Here is an 11,259-nt window from a genome sequence, read left to right as displayed (position 1 = left end):
TAAACTCTACAGGACTATCAGTCTGTGCTATTATAATTTTCGAAGGTACAGCCCTTGAGGACCCAGAACTGTCTAGGCGGCTCCACTCCCCGTCTCGGGTACATGTTAAGTGCTTAACAAACGCTTGTAGAACGAATGAAGTATGCATTTCCAGAGGCGATAAGGTCTGGCCCATCACCAGCACCTTTCTCTACAGGTAGTAAACGCCGTTCTCGCCGTGCCCTCAACTCCAACCAGAATCCAAGCGCTTCTTTCCAGAGGTGGTCTTCCGGGTGGGGCTGCCAGGCTCCGTGCGCGCCTTCCCGGCTCCGTGCTCGCCTCCCCATTCTTGGCAGGTCTTCCTCGTTTTTTACGCTGCTCCTTCCAGGCCAGGTAAGGGGCGGCGTCGGCGGGAGAGGCTTGGGGCCGAGGCCGGGCCCGGGAAAGGCAGCGCCCGGAGCGCGGGCAACCCGGCCGGCCGGGAAGGTGCTGCAGATGAGCAGGGCCCGCGGGCGCGCGAGGAGGGGTGAGGGGGGTGGGAAGGGGCGGGGCCGGCGTGCTCGTCACTTGATAAAACGCCTGAGAGTCTCCAGAGAACAACGGGCTCATTCAGCGGTCGGGAGCTGCCCGCGAGGGGGAGCGGCCGGACGGAGAGCGCGACCCGTCGGGGGTGGGGCCGGGCGCAGCGGCGAGAGGAGGCGAAGGTGGCCGCGGGCAGCGCGGCAGTAGCAGCGCGGCGGGCTCGGACCTGGACCGGAGCGCATGGCGGCCGCCGGGCAGCTGTGGCTGCTTTACCTGTCGGCGGGGCTCCTTTCCCTGCTCTGCGCCGCCTTCAACTTGGACACCCGCGAGGACTATGTGATCCAGAAACTCGGGGACCCCGAGAGCCTCTTCGGCTTCTCACTGGCCATGCACTGGCAGCTGCAGCCCGAGGACAAGCGGCTGTGAGTTCCCCGACTCTTCCTCCCCCCACCAGGGCGCCGGCCCGCGCGCGAGGAGGGGCGAGGGCGCGCCCTGTTCCCTCCCGCCAGTCGCGCCCCGGAGCCTGAGGCCGGCCCTACCCTTGCCCGCGCTGGGCTCCACCAGCCCAAGGGGGTAGCGGGGCCCGGGCCGAGCCAGCTGCGCCCACCGCCCTGTGCGCTTTGCTCCCAGTTCGCCCAGGGAGAGGGAGACCCCAAGGGCCGACCCCCTGAGGCCGCGGCCCGGGTGCGGGTGCCAGGCGGGGCTACCCTCGGCCCCCCGAGAGTTTACTTTTTTTTTTTTTTTAAAGAACAAAGTGCTTTCCGCCTGTCTCTCCCTACGGGCTGTATGCTGGGAACCCGGCAGGTGGCATGCTTTGCTGAGCTTCACGTGTGTGTATCGGGCCAGGGTCACTGTATAGCTGCTTTGGGGCTGCTGGGAGTTTGTACCAGGAAGATCCAGGCCTTTCCCAAACTCACGAAAACACCCAGTCCTGGGGCCGGGCAGAAGTTGGAAAGCCACTTTCTTCGTGCTCCGCGTGGTTTTCCCCGCAAAGCAGGCGCTCCAGTAGGAGAAAATTTGTACGGCTCTTCCTCCCCCCACTCCCCTAAGATGGATTTAACCAAGCACCTGTTCAACAAGACTAGATCAGCTGAGAAAACAAGAACTTCTGAGTGGCGTGTCCGGCCCCCGCCCAGCCCCCATAGCGTCCGGCAGCATCCGAAGCCTTCGGGGCCCCAGCATTGGGCAGGCGCAGCCCAGGGGTTAAAGCAAAATGTCCGATCTGAGCTGGGGCTTTGCAAACAAGGTTTGCAAGTGACAACCCCTCACTATAGCGGTGCTCGTCTCAGGAGAAAGTGGCAGCCGGCAGTCATAACCTTTTTCTTTTTTAAACAAAGTGTTTGGTTCCCACCTGATCGAACTGTTTAGGCTGGAGAGGGTATTTTGAAGCTTAGTCGCCGTAATGGTTGTGGGATTGCATTCTTGATTTGTGCCACTGAAAAATAACAATAAAAGGGTCTTCCCCCACCCCCAGAGGTCTTTAGTTGAACCGAGGCCCTTAGAGGACCAACAGACCAGAGAAAGCAAAGTGTAGCCAGTCAGGAGAGGACTTTGTGTTTAGAAGAGGAGAATGGGATTTTAGAGTTGAAGAAAACCTCTTGACTTCAGCAGTTAAGAACTTTGGAATTTGTGAATGTTGTGGGCCCCTGAATCTGAAAGTCGGATTTTTTTTTCTGGTAACACCTGCTAACTATGCAGAGAATTAGGGGGAGAGAAGGTGGGCTGGGTCTGCAGTCCTGCCCAGCTGCTTATACTCTGCTTTCTCTCAGAAATAATCGTTAAGCTGTAAATCCGGAAAGGTGGTTTCTGTTAACTCAGTTAATGGATGAGGTTTTGTGTCTCTGAACATTTAGGAGTATGTAGTTGTGTGCCCACCCTCATGGAGAATTTAAACTTGTTGGTGCAGAAATGATTGTGGGCTAGCAGAGGGAATATATTCTTGGCATTCCCTGCAGCAAATGCCAACTGAAGCTGATGGCTTCCTTGAAATTCTTGTGCAAGCAAAAATTGTGAAGGGAAATACTGGGACAAGAAAGTGTCCTTGTGATGGAGATTTGCTCAGCGTGACTTTAGCCAGGAATTTCTGTTGTCACAAGGTTATTAGCATTGTGCTTGCTAAAACTTGTTACTGCTGCTGGGCTTTGCTGGTATTAAAGCCTCTGTGAGTAGTCCTGGAGTAGAATAAACCTTGTGGTTGGGGTCTGAGTGTCTTCCAGAAATGATGTTCTTAGAGGCTGACAGAGGGGAGTAGCTGATCAGACCCTTGAATGGGGAAAGCCCCAGCCTAAGGAACTGAATCTTTCCCTAGAGCCCAAACGCAGTGACTGCACTTGGGGGGCTGTGGTTTTTATCAAGTGCCTCCCTCTTTTCATAAGGTACTCCAGTTTCAGGTGCAGCATTGGGACTTCCCAGGAGAACCAGCATACACAGGTCATATCACATCAGTTGTCACCTCTGAAAGTAAATAATGTGTGTGTCAATAACAGAGCCAGTGAGATTGAGATCCCAGAACTCCTTGTCCAGCTTCCTGGACTCTATTCTGTATGGAAAAGCTCAGTGAGAAAATTTCAGGAAGCTAGTGGGAGAGACATCTGAGTTCAAATTCCTGCCCAGCATTTAGCAGCTGTTACCTTGCTTTAATCTCTGTGAGCCTTAGTTTCATTATCCATTAAATGGAGATAATATTACTGCTTAATAGGTTGTTTTGAGGATTAAGTGATAACATGCAAAGTGCTTGGTATGGGTACTTGATGACTACAAGTTACTGTTAAATTAATGATGATAATAAATTTAATAGTAGTTACTGAGTTCCTGCTGTTATTGTGTGCCACAGAGTCAATTTTGACTCATAGTGACCCCATAGGACAGAGTGGAACTGTCCCATAGGGTTTCCATGGCCATAAATCTTTACTAAAGCTGACTGCCACATCTCTCCTGTGAAGTGGCTGGTGGGTTCCAACCTCTGACCTTTTGATTAGCAGCTGAGCACTTAACCTTTGTACAATCAGGGCTCCTTGAGTTCCTACTGTGTGCCAGGTACTGTCCATAATGTAAAACATTCTGTGATTCGAAGACTGCAGAAAAGTGACATCTAAATAAGCCAAATTTTATTGTAGTTTGCTTAATTGATATTTTAAACTTTCAGTCACATTCATGAAACCCCTGTTCAAAGCAGCTTTAATTGGTTTTAACTAGACTTACATCAAAAATTAAATTTACTGAACAAGGGACTTTCGTGAGGGAGAAGTAGTAAGATATCAAAGATGTGTGAGAATAACAGAAATGCACTATTAAAGAAAACCCATCATAGATTTTTAATGGGTTGAATTTTCTGTAATGCTATTTATTTAATAATATCTTAAGCTCTAGTTAGGATTTTATTACAGAATAATATTGCTCTAAGAGGGTCAAAACCCTAAAACTTTGAGGACTATAAAACTCATCTACGGACCTGAGAAACTTCATTCAGGTTTTTAGGCTGTGTATTAAAAAAGGAGTTGCAGACTCCAAAAGATTTGGATGGTTGGCTGAGTTACTGGGGCTAGGGGCCGAGCTTCTTGGAATCATTAATTTCTCTTAGGTAGTTAAGGTTGAGGCATCCCCAGAGGCAGAAACGGTATGATGACATCTTCAGGTGTGTCTGTCCTATGAATCATCACTCTGGGTTCTTCTGGGAAGAGATGGATCTATGGCTACAGGGCAAGATACCTAGAAGAAGAAGGAGACCTGTGCGTGATATTCCCATGGAGCAATTCTGGATTTCTCCCAATCCCTATTTTCTTCATTTTGAGACCTGTCTTAGTTATCTAGTGCAGCTGTAACAAATACCACAAGTAGATGACTTTAACAGACAGAAATTTATTCTCTCACAGTCTAAGAGGCTAGAAGTATGAATTCAGGGCACCAGCTCCTGGGGAAGGCTTTCTGTCTGTAAGTTCTGGGGGAAGGTTCTTGTCATCAGTCTTTCCTGAGTCTAGGAGCTTCTCAGCGTGGGGACCCTAGGTCCAAAGAACGTGCTCTGCTCCTGGAACTTCTTTCTTGGTGGCACTTCTGTCTTCTCTGCTCGCTTCTCTCTGCTTTTATCTCTTGTAACATAAAAGGTGATACAGGGAAATCTCCTTACATTGGATCAGGACTGCGTAAAGGTATTAGATCCTACCCCAATCCTCTTTAACACATAATCTAATCTTGTCTCATTAACCATAGCCAGAGATTAGGATTTACAACACATGGAATAATCACATCAGATCACAAAATGATGGACAATCACACAATACTGGAAATCATGGTTTCGCCAAGTTGACACATTTTTGAGGGACACTATTTAGTCCATAACCAAACCCAAAAACCAAACCCATTGCTGTCAAGTCAATTCTGACTCATAGCGACCCTATAGGACTGAGTAGAACTGCCGCATAGAGTTTCCAAGGAGCACCTGGTGGATTTGAACTGCTGACCTTTCGGTTAGCAGCCATAGCACTTAACCACTACGCCACCAGGGTTCCCCAGTCCATGAGAGGACCTCCCTAATCACCATCTTCTAGAGGCTTTCCAGGCCCACTATCACTTCTCTCCTGACTCTGTTATATCTGTTCTTGATTTTTCTCAGACTTATGATGCTCTGTAGTCTGGTGGTCCAGTGGTTAAGAGCTATGGCTGTTAACTAAAAGGTCAGCAGTTCTAATCCACCGGCTGCTTCTTAGAAACCCTATGGGGCAGTTCTACTGTGTCCTTAGGGTCAATATGAGTCAGAATCGACTCAATGGCAAAGAGTGTGATGCTCCAGCTTTTAAAATTGTATTTTCTGAATTAGATATCGTCTAGTCCAACTGGCTCTCTTGACAGATGAAGAAATTGAAGCCCAAGTTCTGAAATATCTTATGCAGAGCCTCACAACTACTTAAGCAGAATCTTAACAGAACCTGGATTTGTTTTTGGTATTTCTGATTTGTGCACATGCCATCTCTAAAAGGAAAAGTCAGAAATGTCCTTCAGACCTGGAGAAACTGGCCAGCATCTGAGTTTTGTTAGTGTACGGAATTATGTTGATTTATTAAACTGCTTCACGTATGGGCCAGGGCTGTCTATTTAAATATCTTGCACTTGGGACTCTCTTCTGTTGACCCTTATTCTAACTGGCATGGGATCGGCTTCTGGGTCCTTCCTTTGCGTGCCCTCTTGGCCCGACCCTTTGTCTTTATTCTGAAGAAACCGAGCGAGGTATGACTGTGAGCCAACCCGGGGTCAGAGCTGTGCCCAGGATGTGTAGCTAAGCACTTCCTTGCATTCACTCTGTTGGAGTGCCATGTGGCCCAGGGCCATCTTCCAGGCACTGTGCTTGGTCACCTTGAGTCCCGAGAGAGGAGAAAGAGTTGAAATAGACCTGAAGACTTGGAGAAGGCCTCAGAGAACTTTGGAGACTTCGAGGACTCAGCAAGAAAGTGACTGGTTTAATTTTAACACAGGCTGATATAGACCAGTAATGAATGACTTAGGGTTGAAAAAAGGGGTCAGAGTATTAATACGGTGTGAATATTCTGTCAGGAAAGTGAGATTGAGTGCTCATATGAGATTCCCTGCTCTATTATAAAGAAGCAGTTGTTCTGTGTTCTTAGTTATATAGGCTCTACTTTAGCATAACATAGGCTCTATTTTAGCATAACAGTATTAAGATCTAATTTAAGCTTTTGTAACCAAATAGTACTGGGACTATAGCATATAGTTTCCTGTGGACTTTGGCTCAACATATAGTAGACAGCGTGGCCAGTGAATTGGGATTTTCCAAAAGGACAGTGGAACAAAACAGAAAATACTATCTCACGCTTAGATGACAGGGTCAGTTGTACGTGAAGCACTGATTAGTTCTGGGTTGGCCTATAAGAAAGGACATAGTATATCAAAAAAAAAAAACCAGATTAAATGTCTCCAGGAAAGCCTCTGGAGCCCATTCTACACTGTAACAGTTTCTTCTTCCTTTGACTGTCTGTAACACTTAGTATCGTGTGTTTGGCAGTTCTGGTGGTGTTGTGTTTAACTGTGACCCATTATTTTCAGGGGATGATCAGACCTTTCCCAACTGGATTACAGGTTATGTGAGGGCAGGAGTCTTAATACTCATTTATTTGCCTGATAGCACCTAGCATATGCCTTGCAAATACAATGGACTCATATCATACACGCAATTTAACTTGTGAGATCAACTCTTTCTGCTACCGGTTGAGAGAGGGAGAAATCCCTTTATTTAACCCTTTGCCCTTCCTGTTCAAAGTAGGCCTTGGTCTCTGCTGCCCACGGGGAAAGAGAATCTATAACCATAATGCAAAGAGACACACAACAAGTTAATTTTTGGTTTTGGAGTTTTCAAGGGCCAAGTCTGAGCTAAGGGACTTTCATGAGTGATTTTTAACTACCTTAACTTTGCCTTAGAGGGCAGACTTTGGAACTTAACCCCAGAAATGAAAGCTGACCCTCTACTGCAGTAGGCACTTGGGATTCACTTGTCGGTTGCTAAAATGAGACTAAATAGAGAAGGATGGCTCTGGAACAGAGATCACGCAATCAACTAGACAAGGATGTGAGGGCCAAAATGGGAGAAGGTATGTGAGGAGACTTTGTGACCTGATAGTCGAAGGTTTGGTTATTCAAGGATAGTAAGGAAATATATTTAACTTTCTAGATGGAATGGTGGGGAGGCTGCTCACCCCCTCCAACTGGGATCCTGAGAGCCGTAGAATGGGGGGCCTGGGTGGATCACATTTCTGAACCAGAGTTTCAACATCCTGTGTAACACCCCTACCGGCCTTTTTGAAGGAAAGTAAAAATTGACCATTGTAGTAGTGGGCACTGGGGACTCCCGATGCCTGTCTTCCCCTTCTGTGCTTGAATACAGCTTTAGAATCAAATAACTTTACATCTGGAAGAAACTTTTGGGTTCTTAGACCTTGCTGGTCATCAAGGTAACTTGGTGAATTTTTTCTATAAAAAGTAGGTTTCTCGGCTCAGCCTAAGATTGACTGTGTCAGTTTCCATGGACTTGTATGAGTTTCCATGAATGTGATCCAGGGATCTGTTCTTAAAGTTTTTCAGGTTTGGTAGTAGTTGACCTGGGTGAACTTTTGTTTTTTCACACAGAAGGCAGAATAATGTAGTGGAGAAAAGCAAACACTAGAGCTAGGCTGTTGTTGCTGCTGAGTAGGGTCCTGCTCGTGGTGACCCCGTGTATAACAGAACGAAACGTTGCCAAGTCCAGTGCTGTCTTCACGATCCTTCGTATGCTGTAGTCTGTGGCTGTGATTTATAGGGAGTAGATCTACAGGCTTTTCTTCCTAGAGTGCCTTAATCTGGGAGCTCTATTAAAACCTGTCCACCATGGATGACCCTGCTGGTATTTGAAATACTGCTGGCAAAGCTTCCAGCATCATAGTAACACACAAGCCGCCATGGTTTGGCAGACTGGCAGATGGGTGGCAGAGAGCTAGATTACCTGGGATCAAATCCTGTTTGACATTGTGCAGGATACATACATTGTCTATGCCTGTTTCCTCAGCTGTAAAGTGAGGCTAGCAGTGCCTGCACAGAGAAAGTACTTAGTGTTGTTAAATTAATGAGGAGACCAAGGCTGTGAGGAGGTGAGGTGGCCACAGAGCCTGTTCAGGCAGAGTTGGTCTTAAATCTGCATCTGTACTTCCTAGCCTGTGCAGTGCATGTGCTTTCTCCTTTTGGGTTTGGTTTTGACAATGTTTAAATGTGCATTCTCCCTTTTCTTTTACTCTTCTGTAGTTACCATATGCTGGAAAAGTATATCCTAGAAGAACCATGCCTTGTAGCCTTTGGTAGTTGCCAAGAGGTAGATAAATACCAGCAGGGTTTCAGTACTCAGTGGGGATAAATAAGCAGACTGGTGGTCAGATAAGGAAGTTCCTGGGCAGGCAGTGCCTATGCATGGCACACCATGGAGGGCAAGTGGTAGTTTCAGCATGGAGCTATTTGTTAGGAATACCAACTGTCGTGTTTTCCAGGCCTTCTGAGACCTCTGTGAGAAAGCACTCCTGTCCCCTCTTCCTGTGAGGCTGGGCAATTTGCATTCTACCCAGGGCAGGGTTGATGACAGTTTAATTTTCTTAGTCCCTTGTGTGATGGCTTTAACGTACAGTAGGAAGGAACTTGCACAGAGCTGGATCTGATTGTTGGTGATGCGACTACCTAAGTTTCTAAGATACATGGGGACGAACTATGGAAATGGTGTTTTCTTGGCAGATTTTTGTTTGTTTGTTAAATTGGCATTTAGAATCACAATGATCTCCTGGAACTAGATTAAGAGGCTAATGATTAATTAGGCCTGAACTCGGACAGATGGATGGACTCATCACCAGTGCGGATCCCTGTCAGACTAATAATAGGGCAGAATGGTTACCATCTCATCTGCTACTGTCTGGCTTTCTGTTCAGAAAAACAACGCAGAACAATTCCAAATCAGTTTACCGATTCTGATGTTGGCATGTTTGCAGGACAATGCCTTTCACAAGCCACAGAATCACAACTTAGTCTTCCCTGCCTAATGCGTGCTAGGTTCTAGTTAGGGCTGGGTTATCCAGTAAGCAAGGTAAGCACAGTGCTTACCAGATCATCTGTAGTGAATGTTTTCACTTTTTTTTTTTTTACCACGTCAAAGATTCTGCTTCTAAGTATGCCTGGCATCTGTGTCTCTCCCAACCCCACAGCACCTTCCTACAGAATCAAAGCCTCTTTTCAAATTTACAGTCCCTGACAGTGGCAAATGACCCAGTTAGTAAGGTAAGCACAGGCTTACTTGTGCTTACTTATGAGTCCGTAGTGAAAAAATTTCACATTTTTTTACCACGTGTGAAACCATTCATTACAAATTCGTAAGTAAGCACAAGTAAGCTTACCTTGCTTATTGGGTAATTAGCCCCTAGTTCTAGTGTTGGCCATCACTGTCAGTTCATCTAATCCCAATTGGCAAAAGGACTGTTTAGAAAACTTTTAAGTGTCTGAAACCAATTAAATGGTAAAACAGACTGTTCTGAATGAGGAGAAATGGGGGGTGTGCCACTAAAAGCAAATGCAGAGGGTAAAAAGTCACAAGGTGCCGTGATATCTGTTTGTGTGTTTTTTTGCCAACCAACTAGATATATTTTGCATGTCATACAATCTGGGAGCTTACTTTTTTGAAAGCTGTTTCAGCTAGAGTATAAGAAAAACCTTTTAGGGAAGTGTGCTTTCTAAGCCTGGAAATTTAGAAATAAAAATAAATTTTGCGATAATTTGAAAGGGGCACATTGGTTAGTGATATGAAGAATAAATGATGCCCAGGGTAATGCCTGTTTCCCCGAGGTCTGTGTTTCCTTTGCTCAGTGATATCAGTGTCTCTGTGGTTTGTTCAGTTTGAAATAGACATTCATTCATGCTGAGGTTATTTTAATTGTATGTGTATGCGTGTGTTACACAAATAATAATAAACATTTCAGACCCTCAGGGTAGGATGTCACTATACCGTAAGTCTCCTGAACCAAATATCATCTTTAGAAGCACCAGTTTGCTCTTGAGTTGATTCTGACTCATGGTGACCCCGTGTATGTCAGATAGAACTACACTCTGTAGGATTTTATATTGGCTGGTTTTTCAGAAGTAGATCACAGCTCTTTGTTCCTGGGCACCTGTGGGTGGACTCACACCACGAAGCTTTCCGTTAGCAGCTGAGCACATTAACTGTTTGAGCACCCAAGGGCTCCAGTAACCTCTTAGACTTGCAGAACCAGAGGAGAATCCTGTATATATTGCCACTGATCAAGTCTTCAGTATTCGCTAGTCTTGATAAAGCAATGTCATGGATTGAATTATGTTTCCCCAAAATATGTTTCAATTTGGCTAGGCCATGATTCCCAGTATTGTGTGATTGTCCACCATTTTGTCATTTGCTGTGATTATCCTGTGTGTTGTAAATTCTACCTTTATGATGTTAATGAGTCAGGATTAGAGGCAGTTATGTTAATGAGGCAGGACTCAATCTACAAGATTAGGTTGTGTTTTAAGCCAACCTCTTTTGAGATATAAAAAAGAAGTGAGCAGAGGGACATGGGGACCTCATACCACTAAGAAACAAGAGCCAGGAGAATAGTGTATCCTTTGGACCTGGGGTCCCTGTGCTGAGAAGCCCCTCCACCAGGTGAAGATTGATGACAGAGACCTTCCCCCAGAGCTGACAGAGAAAGCCTTCCTCTGGAGCTGGCACCCTGCATTTGGTCTTCTAGCCTCCTAGACTGTGAGAGAATAAATTTCTCTTTATTAAAGCCATCCACTTGTGGTATTTCTGTTAAAGTAGCACTAGATAATTAAGACACAAAGTGATGTAAATTTAACGAGAGGCCTAAAGTATGGGATGGCTGTACCCTGGTGTGGATAGGCCATTGGCAGCACTGAGAGCAGAGTATGGAGTTGTTCTGTGTTCTCTTCCCTCCTTTCTAAAGAGAGAGTCAAATCCTTCTGGAGTCTTTTTCCCACTAATACATCTTATCAGATGATGCCCTGACCCTCCTCCTACTAGCAGTGTGGTTCTGCCTGTCCCTTTAGAGTCAAGGTATTTTGATCCAGTAAAATGGAAGTGGTTAGAATTCTACAAGGCTTTGGAGAGATTGGGGATAGGTAGGCAAACGATATTTGAAATTCGTGGGGGAGAGTGTGAGATGTTGAAAGCCTACTGATTGGGCTTAAGGAATCCAGCTTTGCTGTGGCTTGAAT

General features: G+C 46.0%; 1 protein-coding gene across 2 annotated transcripts in view; it reads left to right on the top strand.

Annotated features, from left to right (window-relative positions):
* The first annotated feature begins 632 nt into the window (after window positions 1-632).
* The window catches only part of ITGA6 (integrin subunit alpha 6), an 87,216-nt gene continuing 76,589 nt past the window's right edge, over window positions 633-11,259 (top strand). For both annotated transcript variants that reach the window (XM_010602825.3, XM_010602826.3), the window contains exon 1: window positions 633-923. In XM_010602825.3, the coding sequence (XP_010601127.1) occupies window positions 742-923 (182 nt within the window). In that variant the 5' untranslated portion in view covers window positions 633-741. The remainder of the gene's footprint in view (window positions 924-11,259) is intronic.

This window comes from Loxodonta africana, chromosome 6 (assembly GCF_030014295.1).
Source record: "Loxodonta africana isolate mLoxAfr1 chromosome 6, mLoxAfr1.hap2, whole genome shotgun sequence".
NCBI lineage: Eukaryota > Metazoa > Chordata > Mammalia > Proboscidea > Elephantidae > Loxodonta > Loxodonta africana.
The sequence above is the reverse complement of the archived record's forward strand: the minus strand, read 5'-3'. Positions and strand labels throughout refer to the sequence as shown.